This window comes from Macaca thibetana, chromosome 7, assembly GCF_024542745.1.
Source record: "Macaca thibetana thibetana isolate TM-01 chromosome 7, ASM2454274v1, whole genome shotgun sequence".
Lineage (NCBI taxonomy): Eukaryota > Metazoa > Chordata > Mammalia > Primates > Cercopithecidae > Macaca > Macaca thibetana.
Genome location: NC_065584.1, coordinates 48,472,010 through 48,489,378, shown reverse-complemented (window position 1 = coordinate 48,489,378; position 17,369 = coordinate 48,472,010). Strand labels below are relative to the sequence as shown.

The following is a 17,369-nucleotide window of genomic DNA, read 5'->3' as shown; positions in this document are numbered from 1 at the left end:
CTCTTTTTTACAGTACCTGGAAGTAGAGGAGAGTTTTGGAAATTATACTGAATTCAGTCCTATAAAAATATAAATTTTAAATACATTTGATTGCATCTTTAAAATGTGCCAAGTAGTAAGTTTCATTCATTTATGAACATACTAAAATCTCTTATTCTTGGGTATATTTGTGATACCCGTATGATTTCTGATCCACAAATAGAACTATAATTGAAACAAAGTCCAATAAAAGGAAAAAATTAGTAGAACTCCCCATGTTCTCTTCTAACTGGCCCTGAGACTGTCTGAAGAACTTCTGACATAATGGCTTTAGTGAACCAGAGAGTCTCTTAAAATTACATCTTGGAACATACAGAATTTAAAACAAAACAAATCATTGTTTAAAAGTCGGTCCCATTGTTATCCCTGTAGCTGGTGCCTGCAACCTTGGGAACATTCTTCCTCTCTGTATTTCCTCAAGTTTGCATCTAACATTACATTGAAGTTTTTAAATTTGTTGGCTAACATAGAAAAACTTTTCAATGGACCATTTTGGTGGATTTACAAATGAGTAAAATACTGACAGTGAAATTGTCTGCATTTATGGGCATGGGTTTCAAGTATGCACAGAAAGCAAGCTGTAATTTTAAACAAAAGAGTCAATATAACAACTAAGGAGTTATTGAGGTGTATACTTAGAGTTTTAATGGGGTTATTGAGAAGGCTTGCAAACACCCTTTTTTCAGTAGGATACCGTCACCTGCATTATGCACTCAGGAGAGTTCATTAGCCACTTGAAACTCCATATAGATTCCACAGAGACAAACTTAGGTACACATGGAAATAATAGCTAACATTTATTGAGCATCTTGTGTGTGGGGGCTAAGCACTTGGTTAAATACTTTAGTTGTCTTTCAGTTAATACTTGAAACAGTTCTGGAACTATATACATCCCATATATAGGTATGTACATACATATTGCTGCAAATACAGTTTTTAAACATAATGGTGCTACATATATATTGTTATAAACCTTTCTTTCTTCTTCTCTGTCTTTTCTTCTGAATATGTTCATTTTTTTCATGTCAGTCCTGTGGACCTAGTATGTTCTTTGTAACCCTGGGCATAGGGTTCTTTAGCACTATTTCTCAAACTTTGTTGCACATTGGAATCACCTGTGGGGCTTGGAAAAACACCCATGCCTGGGCCCCAACACCAGAGATTCCGATTTTGTTGGTGTGTGGTACAGCATTGTTGTTGAAGAATGAGATAACATTTATTAAAACATTCCCCTACTAAAAGACACATGATTCTCTATTACAAGTTAGGAAACCTGTTTTCTATTTCAAGGTTGTAATGAACACCTTTGTTGATACGTCTTGGTGCCTGTGTATGAATATATCTGTAGGTCAACTTCTTAGATAAGCAATCTAGAAAGTTTGCTTTCGTGTAGCTAGAAAGTGTAAGATGTGGATCAAAGGGCCAGTGCATTATCATAACAGACACTGTCAGGTTGCCTTCCACTGAGGTGATACAGTTGACTTTCCCATCCACAGTTATGAGATTGCCTACTGTGGGGCTGAGGTTCTTCCCTCAGTCATCTTTCACTCTGTAGTGTTTTTTTTTTTTTTTTTTTCCTTTAAGTTTGTTGTATATTTGGAGGGTTGTATATCTAAATGCTTATGAAAGTTCCCAACATGAAGGGAGGTTGGGGAAGTTCTGTGTCAAGGCGTTATTTCTCTAAGTCTTTTTAATGTTGTGTCTTTGGAATGAAATTTTATAGGCTGACATATCAACTTAATGCCTTTACTTTAATCATCAGAGAAGATGTGTAGCAATACGTCCTAGAGCCACACAACACCTGAAACAGGACAGCATTAGAGGCAGCTGTCCTCTCTACTGCCTTATTTCTATACTTCATCTTGCATACAGTTGAAGCGTTCATCATCTTTCCATACGCCTCTTTTGAACATCCATTATGTAAAATTTGTAAGTAGAATTTTTACGAAGGGCAGGGTGCTGCTTTTGAAGGGAGTTCCAGTTTTTATAATGTGACTCTGTCATTGTTTCTGGGTGGCTTCTCCTTGCTGCATCATCAGCAGGACGCATTAAGAAAAGCTGGAACCGAGGTGTGGTATAGTGCTGTCCATGATGCAAAGCTCAGCGCGCTGCCCCAAATGAGCCCCTCTGAGCAGCAGGCATTGTGGAGAGACTCAAGCTCTAATAAACAGCTTGCCATACTGTGATTTTCAACTCAGGAATCACCATATACTTAGCTCTCTCTAAACATTTTTTACATTTGTAGTGGCAAATTGTGGCAGTGTCCACATGTGTTCAGAATGATCTTTCTGAGGAAAAAGTGTGAAAGCCAGTGGCCCTGGGTGCTTATATCTTGAGGGTTTGCAGTAGATTTTCTATCTTGGTAATCAGTTCACAATCGCTTCTTGGCCAGAGAAGATACCTTCAGACTTAGAAAGTAGAAGGATAAGTAGATATGATCAGTGACTCAGGATATTAAGGGGAATCATATCAATATTGCAAATGTCAATGTCCTTGCAGTAACTAAATTGGGTATGCAAATGTGAGAGTTTTTGTACAATTGGTTGGATTGGAATATTAAACCTGCTGAATTCTTCAAAATATACAGGAAAGCTTTTTTAAAAAAATGCCTTTTCCCATCCTGCTCCAGAAACCCTCAGAGAATTTCCCACAATTTGAAGATAAGCTGACCAACCTGCAGAGCCCTTGATTTAGTGATGACAACTGCCCTCTAGAGATTAAACCAGTCTCATGCCAGGAATTTACTCTGCTGATACACACAGGAATGTCAGAGAAAGGAATCTGGTTAACATATTTCCACCAAACAGTAGTTAACAAATAAATCCTTGTCCCCAACTTTTTAATGTAGTTCCCACTTCCCTTTATAGTGTCCACCCAAAAGCCATCAGACATTTCTTGAGTACTTCGGGGTGCTAGATGGTGTGAGGAGACAGAGCATCTCATTTAGCCTTTAGACTATGCCTGTGAACAGTTTCTGCCTGGGCTAAGAAGGAATCTTCCCCTTGGCATGAAACATGAATTGGCATGTTTAATTAGTGGGTAAGAGCTACATGATCCATCCATTTTCTTTTTTTGCACGGGCTGCTTGGAAGCTCACACCGAAGTGTTGTGCTCTAGCTTTCCTACTCTTAGATTTTTTTCATGTACAGCCCCCTGGGTTTCTCCCACCTTGACTTTCTGTGTTTCATTCTGTGTTAAAAGTTTGGTCTCATTGTGTTTTCATTGTAAACCATCTTAATTCACTTTCTTACAACAGAGGGGAGGCAAAAATATGTACAACTTTATTTTTACAGATGATAAAACTGAGTTTCAGAGGACGTAAGTCTCTGTCCTAAAGTCATTCCAAGAAAGAAGTGGTGGAGCTGTTATTTGAACCTGTGTTGCAATTCTGCGGCTGCCCATGTGATATTGTGTCTATCAGTTTTTCCCTAACTGGAAAGCACAGGCATCTGCATGAGAAAGTTGGAGGTTTCTTAATTGTTACCAGAGAGTGAGGCTAATTTTCAGCAAGAATCTTTGTTCTTTGTGATGTTTCATTTTCTCCTGTTGCAATTGTATTAAAGTAATCTTGGCATAAAAGTAGAAGAACATAAAAAGAGGAAGGTAATTAGTGAGTTTTAAAATTTGCTTTCAGTATAAACATGAACATATAAAGTCCCCTGGGCAAAATTTTATTTCTTTATTTTCAGTTCAGTAAACTGTCATTTACCAAGTATGCCAAGAGCCATTTTTCTCCACAGAAGCCCATGTAGAAATAAAAATTATACCTTCTTGGCAATAAAATGCCTCCATGATAAAATACAGTTACAACGTTTGAGAAGGAACAAGATTGAACAGCATCTGGTTTGGGGCTGTAAGGACTGGGAGCAGTACTCACTTCCCCAGGGGACCCTGTCTAGGCCTCACCAGGGAGAGGGACTTAGTGTGACTATGAGCCCTCAGCCCAGAGTACCTCCAGTATCTTCTTTAATCCATAGTAAACTTTGCTTCAAGTTATGGTAAACATAATTGTTGAAATTAAGTATATATGCATTCAACTTCGCATCTCAGAATTCGCCTGCATTATTTCAATTGTGAGGAAGTTAAAAAATGCCTAATAATATATTTCTTTTTGAAACAATGTCTTTTAACATTATTTGCATTTTCTATGTGGATGGCACCAAAGGGTTGACTGCTTGTTTGGGAAGATCTGAAGCCTTAAATACCAAAAGTGTGGTCGTTGTGGTGGGGGGACATTTTCAGAGGCAGCCACATTCACCTATATTTGTGAAGACTGACTTTAGGGATCATACACTTGGATCACAGAGGAGCAGTGTGTGTAGAGTACAGGTGACTGCCGGTATCTTGCAACATACAAGTATTCTTTTCCATGACTGATGGCCTTACTCTCAGATTTTTGAAAGAGCTGCTGGTGATTCAGGAAGGTTGCATTCTTTTGTACATTTGTAAAGAACAAAACTTGGCCTCTTAGATCAGAGGGAGAGCTTTGATGTGACAAAGCTGGCAGTGGAGTTGTAATATTTTATGTTTTTGTAGCCCCCACAATTTAAATTTGTCTTTTTACAGTATCTGAGCGGATCCCTTAGAGGCAGATTGGAACCCAGAGGGAGAAAATTATTTGCATTTCTTTTGACTTCAGCTTACAGTTGTTTATTGACTTAACTCACAGACTAGCAACAGGTCAGCAGAGGGAGGGCACAGCTCTCTGTGAGCTGTGATGTCTTCAGGGTGCTCCAAGGACACTTTGGATTTGGCTCCTCTCCCAGATGATCTAGACGAGATGTCTTGGCTTCCACACTCTGGTTTCTGTCACGTGAACAGCACAAACTTCCTAACTCGAGGACCTTGTTATATTGGCTTTAGGGATTTATACCCTAAACCCATGGTTATGGTATTACGTGACACAGAACAGTTGTTGCCAGCTTTTTAGGATCAAAACTTGGAGGTCCTCTTCTTTGCTGTTTACATGTGGGGTGGGGCATAGTGTTTCTGGTAGGGCTTGGAAAAGGACTGTTAATTACACGCTGGTTGAGGCCTGGTCTGGCCTGAGGGTATGCACGGACTTCACCTGGGTGCCCTCCTCCCTTATCTAGGGAGAAAGTGGGGAAGGAAGTGGGCAGTTCTGGCTTCCACTCTGTGTCCCCTGCCTATGCTGAGGCAGAGAGAGCAGACAGAAGTAGAAAGTGTTTTCAGGGTGCTAATGGCTTTTTTGAACATTTGCATATTGGTTTCCCTGTCCATAGATGCTTTCATTGTTTTCTTCTTGCCTCAGAAAAGTTACTGGGTCTAGAGGATCGACTGCTGGGTGAAGTTCCAGGAGCCACTCCAAGAAGTGCCCTATTAGAACATCCTTTTGGGACCAAGTGTATGGGCAGGGCTGTCCCTCCACTGACACACTGACTGAGAAACGCCCTTTCCGTTTCCTGATGGAGAGGATGTTGAAACCTGCAGGGAAAACACAATTCCCTTTCAGACGTTTCTCCTATAAGCTTTAGACTACAACTCGTGATTTTTTTTTTTTTTAAGCTCCAAATAGTATTTGGCATCTGGTGTATTTGCAAAATGAAACCAGACATGAAGAATGTGAGAGAGGAGAGGGATGGCCAAGGAGAGAAGCAAAGCAATTTTTTTCCTTTCACATTTTTCTTGATAAGACAATTTGGGTTAACATTATTGTGTTGTTGCAACGCAAATTCCATATCAGGGCCCTTTGGAAAATTGCAAAATGTGAGGTAAACTGCAGTTCTGAAAACATGGGTGTGGCAACTAACGTGGAGGGTCCCCCAACCTTTCTCTTTAAAGTTGCTCTTATTGCATAACTCTGTTTTCTTGTCCTTCTTTTTATGGTTGTGACATGAATTCTATTGTTTCAGAAATTCCAGAGACCATTTATAGTACCAGAACAATGACTATATTTTAGTGTTGGCATTATAATTCTTAGGAAAATTCAATGTCAGATGCTGTCCATCTTGATTCATGTAATAGAAGTGGGGAAGAACAATTATGGCTCCCACTGCCCTTTGCAAGTGGATGTAAAAACTCTCACAACTTCTAACCAAGCTGGTGGCTCTCAGGAACTCATTGTCCCTCCCTCCCTTCCTCTAGCATATCTTGACTGCCATTTCCCCTAAACCCCTCCAGCTAGAGGAAAACCTTGGCAATTGGATTCCTCAGTCTGGACAGTCATCTTATAAATGTGTGGCAGAAGTCCTGATGAACCAATTAAAATAGTCTGCATATCAGCGAAAATCTGTTTTGTTATGACAACCTTAACATTTCACTCATGTATTAAATACTGATTGTGTCTTGCTTTGTGGAAAACACACTTTACATATCACATATATTATGACTTGGCATTATCAAAGGAAAGTGTTAGGGAGGGTTTTCTTGTGGACTATAGGTTGTTTTCCAATGTTTTACCGTCATAATTATCATCATCCACATTCCCTAAAATTTGGCCTCAGTTTTTGACTATTGCTACATTGAGAGTCTTGCTTGTTTTGTTAAAGAGCAGTACAAATGACTCTGACTTCTAGCTAGGCCACAGATGGATTGGATTTCTTCCTCTTTGCTAAGGAAAATGCACCTGCTCCAGAATCTTAAGAAGCTTTTTAAATTGTTTCCTTGTGCACAGCATAGCAATAGTCATCTGTAATGTCACAGATGGATTGCAGTTTGGATGTCCCAGAAGTGACTTCTTCCTCTACAGCAATGCCAGAAGCTGAGATTAGAAGATGTGCTCTGGTTCAGGGCCCAGCTGTCATGGTGAATTAGTCCTCTTCCTCAGGCTGATCTGATTAAAAAGAGACCGATGTGGAAACCTAGGTCCCTAGTTTCAGGAACTATGCATTTCCTCTTCATCGGACAGGAAAAGGACCAACTCCCCTCCCTGCTGTATGTCTGCACTAGTCTATTATCTCCCCAAATGGCGTTTTGAGTTTTCTTAATCTGTGTCTCCAGTACCTAACACTCTGTGGGTGTATTGAGGAAGTTCAGATCATGATGGCTGAGTAAGTGAATGTTTTCTTGGGCAAAATGTTGACTGAATATAAGATATTGGGGAAATGTCTAAAAGATTTTATCAGTGAGTCTCTTTTCAATGGCACTTACTTGGGAATGAGTTGAAAAACTACGCACCAGCTAGTTTGGCCAGAAATTCCTCACTCTTGGGAAGCTGGAAAGCTGCAAATATCCCAAGGATGGAATTCGTTTATGAGACTTCTGTCAGCATGAGAAAGCTTTACAAGTGCCTGAGGAGAACTCAATGATCGGATTGGCTTCAAATGTCTTGGTGAGTTTGAAAACAGATCTGCAGACAACTATGGGAAGAACACCCAGTCACATTTCTCTGACATTCAGAGGTAAGACCATCTGTTCACTTAGGCATTTATACTTTTGCATTCAACAAACATTTGTTGAGAATATACTACGTGCCAGGGATTGACTAAAACTTAGTCCCTGCCTTCAGGATCTCATAGACTAGTAGGGGAAATGGACATTAAAAAAAAAAAAAAAAAGGACACTCAAGTATGTATATCATGCTAGACGTGTAGAAAGAAATGTGTAACAGTTCTGGGAAACTGAAGGCCTACAAAGCAGCAGTATTTGAGCAGAATCTTGAATGCTGAGTGGAAGAGTCAGATAAGGAAGACACCCCAGGCTGAGGACATGGTAGATGTGTGGGCTAAGAAGTGCGACCATTGCCGAGGTCTGATGAGTGCACGCGGATGCCTGCGTATGAGGCATGTTTAGGGTATTGGGAGATGTGGGCTGGAAAATAAAGTTGGCAAGGGCCAGGGCAGAGACCACCTTCCAGCATGTAGCTCCTCTGGTCTGGGCCCCGCCATCTTCAGCCTCTTCCTTCCTAGCACCGCCACGACTCAGCATCCACCATGGCTCATTAGGCTTCAGCCACATTGGTCTTCCCTAGTGACTGAAATGTGCCAGCTCCCCACCTGCCCTGGTCTTCACACATACCTCCTTTAACCTGGAATCGTCTTCCCTAGCACTTTGCAAGACTGGTCCCATTTTATCCATCAGGTCTCAGCTTAAATGCCTGTGGTCAGGAGAGGCCCTCCCTGATCATACTATCTGAAGGAGCTGCCCTCCCACCACTACCACCATTGCCCTTCACTTTCTTCTTTGCATCCCCTGTAACATGAGCCAACTTCAGGAATAACGTTTTAGTTTTCTTGATTTTTTTTTCCTGCCTTCCCCAAAGCACACAGGCATCTTTTTCTCATTTTCATCTCTTTTCCCTTAGTGCCCAGCCCAGTGTTTGGAATATTTGGCTCATAATTTTTACTTGATAAACATTTGACTAAATGATGAAATGGATGGATATGATGGGCTAGGGAAGCTGTTGTTACTTTTATGATGTATGGGCTTCTCTGCATAAACATCTCTACCAGCAAATCAAGTGTGTAAGGGCATGGGCAGCATTCAGGGTATTGGGAGATGGGGGCTGGAAAATCAAGTTGTTAAGGGCCAGTGCAGAGACCTCTCTCCAGTGTGTGGCCCCTCAAACTTCTGTCTTCCTGATGGCCTACCTTTTTCCATCTTAAGTCTCACCTGTGAAATGGGGATGATGAAATGAAGTGATGGGTGCAAATATGAGTATTAAATCATATATACAGGGCAGTTGTTGGAATCACTCGTCAGCGAAGTGCTAGGGCAGTTAAGGTGGGCAGGTGCTTCTGAGGGGTCCAGTGGAATGATTCCTTTTGTTTCCTGTTTTGGTCTATATCTAAGAGACTAGGCTCGGAATAGTGGAACTCCATATATGGGGAAAAAATGGATGCCTGTTGAAAATCTCCAACACATGCCATCATCTAGAGTTTAGGGATGAGTTTAGGAAAGGACCTTGTATTTGGGGATCCGTGGAGGAGTCAGCATAAAAACTTGGCCTTTGGGTTTCACTGAGGCTTCCATATACAAATTACCATCAAAGGCAATATTTTGGTGCTTATTGAAAGGATTTCAATTAGGTTCTTAAATGTAGTAGACCCTGTGTCTTACTACCCATCTTAGAAACTAGCCAAGAACTTCATATTCTTTTGTTTATAAAACTGTTGGGATTTTCTTTTTAAGACTTGAAAATGCTTTGGACTGATTTTTAGATCTTAACATTACCCCCTACTTCTCGCCCCTCCTCAGTACAGCCAGAATGTAATATAACTTGGGTTTAAGTGAAACTTGTAACATGCAAAAGGAAAACTGTTGCTATGTTTGTTTATTCTGTAAATACTTTGATTGTACCCCTATGTGCAAAACACTAAATGACATGTGCCATGTCACTTTTCCTCACAAGTTGATTCTTCAGTGAGGAAATAAAGACCCAGACCTCTATTTACAGTAACTGTTGGCTGTACATGATGGAGGTCACAAAATGCTAAGAGAGCCCAGACCATATCTAGTTAGGCAGATTAGCAAGACTGCCTGAAAGAGATGGCTGGAAATGAGCTTTGAAGTCTGAATGTGGGCCATAGGACCCTCCATGAGCTGGCCCTTGCCTATTTTAGCCTACTTTATTTTCTTGCCCTCATTTCCCAATAGCCTGAACATTGCCTTCCTGCCCTCTCTTCCTGGGCAACACTTCCCCATCTCCCACAGTCATACAGACCTTGTTGGTAGTCCCAGAATGATCTCTCTTTAGTTTACCGAGGATAAGATATGTGACACTAGCCTGGCTTCCGAGTGGGATGTGGTCCCTGCTCTGAGGACACATACCAGAGACAAATATTAACAGTTATATTTTAATGAGATAGGTCATGACTCCCATGTCCTAATGTACATCAGCACTGCTGCTGCCTACCTGTGTTGGGTACAAGAATTGAGATTAGGTTGGGCACAGTGGCTCACGCCTGTAATCCTAGCACTTTGGGAAGCCAAGGCCGGTGGATCATGAGGTCGGGAGATCGAGACCATCCTGGCTAACATGGTGAAACCCCATCTCTACTAAAAATACAAAAAATTAGCTGGACGTGGTGGCAGGCACCTGTAGTCCCAACCACTCGGGAGGCCGAGGCAGGAGAATGGCATGAACCCCGGGAGACAGAGGTTGCAGTGAGCCGAGATCACGCCACTGTACTCCAGTCTGGGCAACAGAGCGAGACTCTGTCTCAAAAAAAAAAAAAAAAAAAAAAGAATTGAGATTAAGCATGTAAACTTTTATAGCAATTTGACATTGCTGAGATCTTTCAGTTTATAACAGATTGGATGAAAACAACTAGTTCTTTACCACAGATAGTTTGAAAGCTGGTATGTAGATTAACCTAACTTGGATATTTTTGATAGGAACATTTTTGCATACTCATACTCATTTCCGCCTCTAATGTAAGCAGATAATCATATCAATGGGTTTTTAAAATCTCACTTTATTTATTGTGAAAGTAGTATGTCTTCAATATGCCAACTTAGGAAGTGCAGAAGAATCTTTTTGTTTGTTAAAACAAACAAGGTAATCTCTACATTTGTCACAGAACTAACTGCTGCCTGCATTTTATTTATTTTGTCCTTTTTGCCTGCTCATATATGTAAATTTTTTCTCACAAAAATGGGTCACTGTATTGTTTATTCTTTACGTGTTTGCACGTCATTAAATATTCTTTTACAAAGGGCTGCTTGGTAGTCTGTTATCTAGTTGTACCATAACTTATTTACCTTTTCTGTATGGTTCTTCATTACAAGCACTTATTCTGTGCCCTTATTTGCTCTTATAGATAATGCTTTGGAAACTGCTGTGAAAACATTTTTGATAATGTCTCTGAATATTTCCTAAGCATACATTTTCAGAAGTAGAAATACTAGGTCAAAATGTGTGACCACTTTAAGACTTTGATAAATTGCCCTTCGGAAATGCAGAACTGAATTTCAGCTATCAGCAGCAGTGGGTGTACTCTCAGGATTGGTACTTTCAGGGTGGGAGGATGTTGCTAGACAAAGGCAAGAGCGAGAAGGAATGAGTGGTCTACTTGGGTGGAAGGTGAGAGGAGTGCAAGATGTTTACGGGGCATCGAAAATGCCTGTTGAGTAACGTGTAGGATATTTTTGAGGAATTAGGAAAGACAAAAGTCGAGCTGAAATCCACTGAAAGCCAATTTAGAATGGTATTGGGGAGCCATTGGCAGATTTTCAGCAGGGAGATGAGACCCAGAGCTCTGCTCTGAGAAGATGGTGGTATATACAGCACAGTCTGTACCATACCACTCATTCCCTGTATCCTTCATGCTCCTTCCTACCTCATGCCTTTGCTCGTACTCTTCCCTCTGCCTAAAGACCCTGTTTTCCATATTCTGTCAAAACTCCACTCATCCATCCAGATTCTTAGGTAATTCCTGCTCAGTTTACTTGGCACTTACTGGCATATTACCTTTATTATAACTATCTGGTGAACTACTGTCTCTTACTAGATTATGAGCTTCTAATGAGTGACCTGTTCATTTCCATATGCTTAGGCGACTACTGTCATTCCTGGTACATAGTAGGTATTAATGCACATTTGCCAAAGGAATCCCAATTATGACATATGTCTCAGTGTGACCTTGCACAAGTACACCCTAGGCCAGAAGACATATGCTTCAACAGAACAGGACATTGGATGTTTGACTTAGTCTTTGTTTAAGAGCCACTTAGAGCATCATTGTGGACTCTGTGATAGACACACTGCTTTTGTCCTTTCCCTCCCTCCCCATCACAGAACCTCCCAGTTCCTAACGGTAGAGACCACTTTCACTTCAAGTCAGCTGAGGACTACACTGTAGAAGTCTCTGGAAATTATAGTTGTTTATGAGTGCTTTTACTTATTTACATAGTAGTATTAATTACAAAATCAAGAAATTGGCTACACATTTTGGAGTTGGATTATCTGATTTGGAAGATGCTGTAAGTCAATGGGTTGGAGTTTACTTTTAAAACTTAAGAACAAAAAAAGTTCAAAGAAGGCATTGGTTTTCTCACTGTCCAGATTTGTTAAATGTTGACAAACTTGACCCTAGTCTTTCTTCTAAGTGTATACTTCTATATTTAAGTGTATAAATAATGCATTCACAGCCTTGTTCTATCACCTTCCCTGACCAAGATACGTTTCTCCTCCCCTGCCCTTCCATCTCTTGAAGGACCAATGCTCATCCTACCTTTTTTTTTTCTTTTAACCTCATCTCTTTTTAAACATTGAAGACTTATAACAGTTATACATCTAAATGTGTCCACTATTCTTGAAAAAGCATGAAAAGAACATTCTTTTTCTTGCCTTTTTCTAATCTTAGTCCACTCTCAGAAGAGAGGAATTAGGGATTTGTTGTCTATCCTTTTGGACCATTTGGTGGAAATAAATGTATACGTATGGCTTTTTGTATGACGTTTTTAAAAAGACACAATGGCATCATGCTATGCCTATTGTTCTTCTTTGACTTGGTTTTTTTCAATAGACAGTATCAACTGGAAATCTTTCCAAGGCAATATATACAGTTGTAACTTAAAACATACCGTCTATCATCATTAAAAACATATTTTTGTGGTGAAAATTTGGATTCAAAAGGGTAAAAGTGAAAATAAGTAGTTCTCCAACCCTCTGTTTTTATTTTGAGGATTACTGCTATTAATATTTTCTTTCATATATTTATAAATACATACATTCTTTAAATCATGTACTCCTATAGCATTTTCAACATTTTCCCATATCTATATACACAAATGCCTTGATTCTTTTAAATTAGTGTATAATATTCTATTAGATGAGAGTGTGTGTGTGTGTGTGTGTGTGTGTGTGTGTGTGTGTGTGTGTGATTTAACCATTTCCTTTCCTTACTGGTGAATTCATTTTGTCTTTTCAGTTTGAAAATCTCTGGCCCTTCTAGCTCAAGTCCTGGCTTTATTGTAAATTTTAATTAGTTAATACAATGAACATTTATGGAGTGCCTTCTCTTTTCCTGGCATTGTGCAGGGCACTAGGCCCACAAAATACTTGATGCACAGCCTCTTCCCCTGACTTCAGTTACCACAGTCTAACAGGAAGACACACTTATAAAGAGCTTAGAATGTGATCATGCTAGAATGGATATATATGTCATAGCATATATGTTATTAATTCTATTTAGGGAAGAGACTTTTAAGTCAGTCTGGAATCAGACTTTAAAAGATAAGAAAGAGATCTCCTAGGGGGCAAAGAAGAGAAGATCATTCTTTCAAGAAGAGTAACAAGAACAAATTAGGTCGGCAGGAAAGGGAATGTGATGTACAAAGAACAGACAGTAGCTCAGTGTAATTAGAGTGTATGTTGTTGGGAGAGTGGCTGGAGTTGTCCTGTTTGCTCAGCAGTTATTGCAGGAAACAGTCAACAAATGAATAGAAGGGTGTGTGTTCTCTGCCCAAGTGGACTCTAAACCCACTCGGTGGTGGTCTTTCTGTGCCCTGCAGGGTGCACACAATGTCGCCAGCACACGGAGCTCTTTCTTGAGTTGGTCTGGGCTTTTAAAAACCATTTTGTCTGTTCCCGTACTCTTAACCAAGTCATATCCTCTTTTTGCAGAGTTTAGTCACATCAAGAAATAGAACAGAATTCAACCATGGCCCCAAGAAAGAGAGGTGGACGAGGTATTTCATTCATCTTTTGCTGTTTCCGAAATAATGATCACCCAGAAATCACGTATCGGCTGCGAAACGATAGCAACTTTGCGCTTCAGACCATGGAGCCAGCATTGCCCATGCCCCCTGTGGAGGAGCTGGATGTCATGTTCAGTGAACTGGTGGTGAGTCCTAGTTTTCTATCCTGGCATTGGTGGGGAGCCAGGGAAGGAGAAGAGGAGAGGATGTGAATGAGTTGGTTTGGTTTGACATGGACTTTTCCTTTTCAGTGAAATGGCCCGCATTCACCTTTATGTCTGCACCCTCACGTCAGCACTAAACCTGTGGAGAAGGAAGAGTTAGAAGAGGGTAGTATTACCACATCCAAGTGCTTTGCTGGCGCTTTAAGTGGGTGGAGGGATTTAGACCTTCAGTTCTTCAAATATGTGGCAGTACTGCATCTTAAGTTGCCCTTCTTAATTTGTCTCCATCCCAATCCTTAGTCTATACATGTATGCATATCCTTCATTTACTTCACACCTATCGGGATTCCCTAATGCTCCCCTACCCCCACACCGAATATACAGTTTTAATGTATTTTTTTAAAAATTAGTCATACTTCCCATCCTGTTGTTGATCCTTTGGTGAAAGACATTATTACTTAAGTACAGCATTATTATTTAGCCTAGTGATAGGATTAGAATAATAACTGTTGTGGGAATCTTTTTATAGATACTATCATATTTTAGAATCAAGTGTACTGAAATGAAGGATGTATCTAGTGCAGGACCCATTCATCAAGAGATGTATGTACATTCTCCAGCTTAGCTTTTCAAGCATCAGTTGGTGTTTCTATTCTGTATTTCAGAAGATATTATGGCATAGTTTAAAGGGAGCTAGCATAGGAATTAGGAAGACTTCGGTTCAAATCACTGCTCTGACTTTATTTTCATAATTGTAAAAAATCATGTTATTTTTCTGATCCTGTTTTCTGAAGGAAGAAAACATCATCTTCTAGGTTTGATATAATGTTTCAGTGAGAACAGTACACACTGGGAGTGGCCCAGTGCCTGGCCTTTAAACTTGCTTAATAAATGTTACATGAATACTGTATCCTGCCTTGATCACCACTGGCATTTTGTAATGGAGTTAGTTCTTCTTTCTTTCTTTTCTTCAACTTTCATTTTAAGTTCTGAGGTACATGTGCAGGATGTGCAGGTTTGTTACACAGGTGAACATGTGCCATGGTTGTTTGCTGCACAGATCATCCATCCTATCACCTAGGTATTAAGCCCGCTATCCATTAGCTGTTCTTCCTGATATTCTCCCCACTCCACCATCCCCTTGCCCCCTGCCACATGCCCCAGTGTGTGTTGTTTCCCCCCATGTGTCCATGTGTTCTCACCATTCAGCTCCCACTTATTAGTGAGAACATGTGGTGTTTGGTTTTCTATTCATGCATTAGTTTGCTGAGGATAACGGCTTCCAGTTCCATCCATGTTCCTGTAAAGGACGTGATCTCATTTGTAATGGAGTTAGTTCTAAATGGACCATTTATATTGTTCAACAGACACTAGAGAATACTATTCATTTTGCATGATTCTTTGGTCAAGAACATACTGTAGGCTGCTTTAGTGTTCTCCTTGGGTAATATCTGAACTGACCATGTCACTCCAACTCTTACAGACCAGAATTCACTTATAAAGCAGAAAGATAAACCAATATGAGATTGGTTATGAAGCTGATGTTTGATTTCTGGTCTGCGTGGAGCGATGGGCCTATTGCCAACCAGAGTTGGTCGGGAAAAAGAAAAGATGATTCCTACCAGTGTACTTGCACTTTATGATCTTGAATATTTTCCATGTTTAAGGAATCTCTCCCTTCTCTGAATCTCCACTGCATGAATAATTCTGTTGCAGGTGTTAACAAGGAAGTTTGAAATAGAAAGCCAGAACCTGCCCCCCAAAGATCTGACAGTAGTAAAAGGAGATCCATTACAAAGAAGATACGATGGCACCAAAAGCATAATCACAAATTACCTAGGTGTGTAATATGTATTGTGCGGTATAAGTCAAGGAGGTGAGGAAGGCGGTTAGGGAAGACTTTCTGGAGGAAGTGAGCTGTCAGCAGGAATTGAAGGTGAGAAGAAAAGTTGGGGGGATTCATGTTAATGACTGTCTCAGTCATCTTAAACTAGGTTATGCTGTGATAGCAAAACCCCAGTGGTTACAACAGCAGAGGCTTATTGCTTGCTGTGCTGTGTGTCCACTGTGGGTCTGCTGTAGTTTTGCTCCTTCCTGTTTTCTGTCCAATACCCAGTCAGGGTAGAGGAGGAAAGGCAAACCTGGCAAACCACTCATAGGCTCTGAGCGTATGCTTGGAAATAACAGATGTCACTTGTGCCCACATTTCACTGGCCGGTGCAGATCACATGGCCACATCTGAGTTTGCATGTGAGGAGGCATCATTCTTCTGTAGAGACTGGCACCACAAGTCATGTGGCCAAGCCTGAGGTCATGGGGCAGGCAGATGACACATAGTCCTCTTCTAGGGAGGGCAGTGAATCATCTACCAAGATAGCAATCAAGAAGGGCAATAATGATGCATTGACAGGCAGGGTTTTATTTCCCACTTAAAATGTTTTAAAACTGAAAGTCTCTGGTTCAAGTTGGTGTTTGGATTAAAAAAAGGAAAAAAAAAAGTCAACCAAAGGACGTAGGTGTTGCTGATAGCTAATGACTGCCCTCAATGGTAGTGGAGCTGGTAGGCAGAGCTGGCATCCTCAAAGCATTCCAGGTCTACAGTCCTTTCAGTCATATTCTGTCAGTCTCCCAAAATGAGAGCGAGGAGCCCATGTGGTGGCAGCTTCATGTACATCTTGAAGACAGCTCATTGTTCTGTGTTCGTAAGGGAGAAAATTCCATTCTCTGCCTTATTGATGTCTCTATTCTGTGTGAAAATTGCCTACAGCTGCTAGTTGTGAGAAAGCCAATGCCAAACCAGAACTTTAAGCTGAAACCATTGGAAAACAAATTATCTTGAGGTTTGTTTCTGTCCTGGTGAGTGAAGGATGAATTTTTATCTACTCTTGACTTCAGGGACTAAGACTACAAATCTATCCAATTGTCAGGGGTGGCCTGGCCAGGAGAGGTAGGCTCAAAGCTGCGGCAAGCCTCTGCCCCAGGTTCTCTTGAGTAGTAGCTGAAGCAGTTCTGCCTCTGGTCTGGTACAGCAGAGGGAGGCCACATGTGGTAGTGGACAGTGCCCGGACTCTGGAGTCAAACACTTTCCCCAAATGCCCGCTGTATAGCCTAGGAAATCTTCTTTTAAGATGATTTCTGTTTGAATTTTAATTGTTTACTTACCTATAAAATGGAGATAATACCATCTTGCTGATAGGGTTGGTGTAGAGGTGAAAGAAGATAACCTTTAAAAAGTCTGGCACCTAATAGATGCTTTACACCCCACAGACTAATACTGCAAGAGGGATGAGAGATAATTCTAGTGTCTTCTAGACACAACACTCTAAGCAAATATTTCAGCTTTTCCTTTTCTTGAAAGTAAATCTGCCCTGGTGTGAGCAGGCCAATGTGGGTCTAACCTATCTGTTAGAAAGCATGTCATCAGAGTTGGTTGTTGTAAGCTAGTTTCCTTTGCCTCATCTGATGAGTCACTCATTTGATGTTTTTTTTTTTTTTTTTTTTTTTTTTTTGAGATGGAGTCTCGCTCTGTCGCCCAGGCTGGAGTGCAGTGGCGCGATCTCGGCT

General features: G+C 40.7%; 1 protein-coding gene across 1 annotated transcript in view; it reads left to right on the top strand.

Moving 5' to 3' along the window:
- DAAM1 (dishevelled associated activator of morphogenesis 1) overlaps window positions 1-17,369 on the top strand; it is a 179,827-nt gene that overhangs the window by 57,740 nt on the left and 104,718 nt on the right. The window contains 1 exon segment of the mRNA XM_050798063.1: window positions 13,568-13,787. Within this exon segment, the coding sequence (XP_050654020.1) occupies window positions 13,605-13,787 (183 nt within the window). The 5' untranslated portion in view covers window positions 13,568-13,604.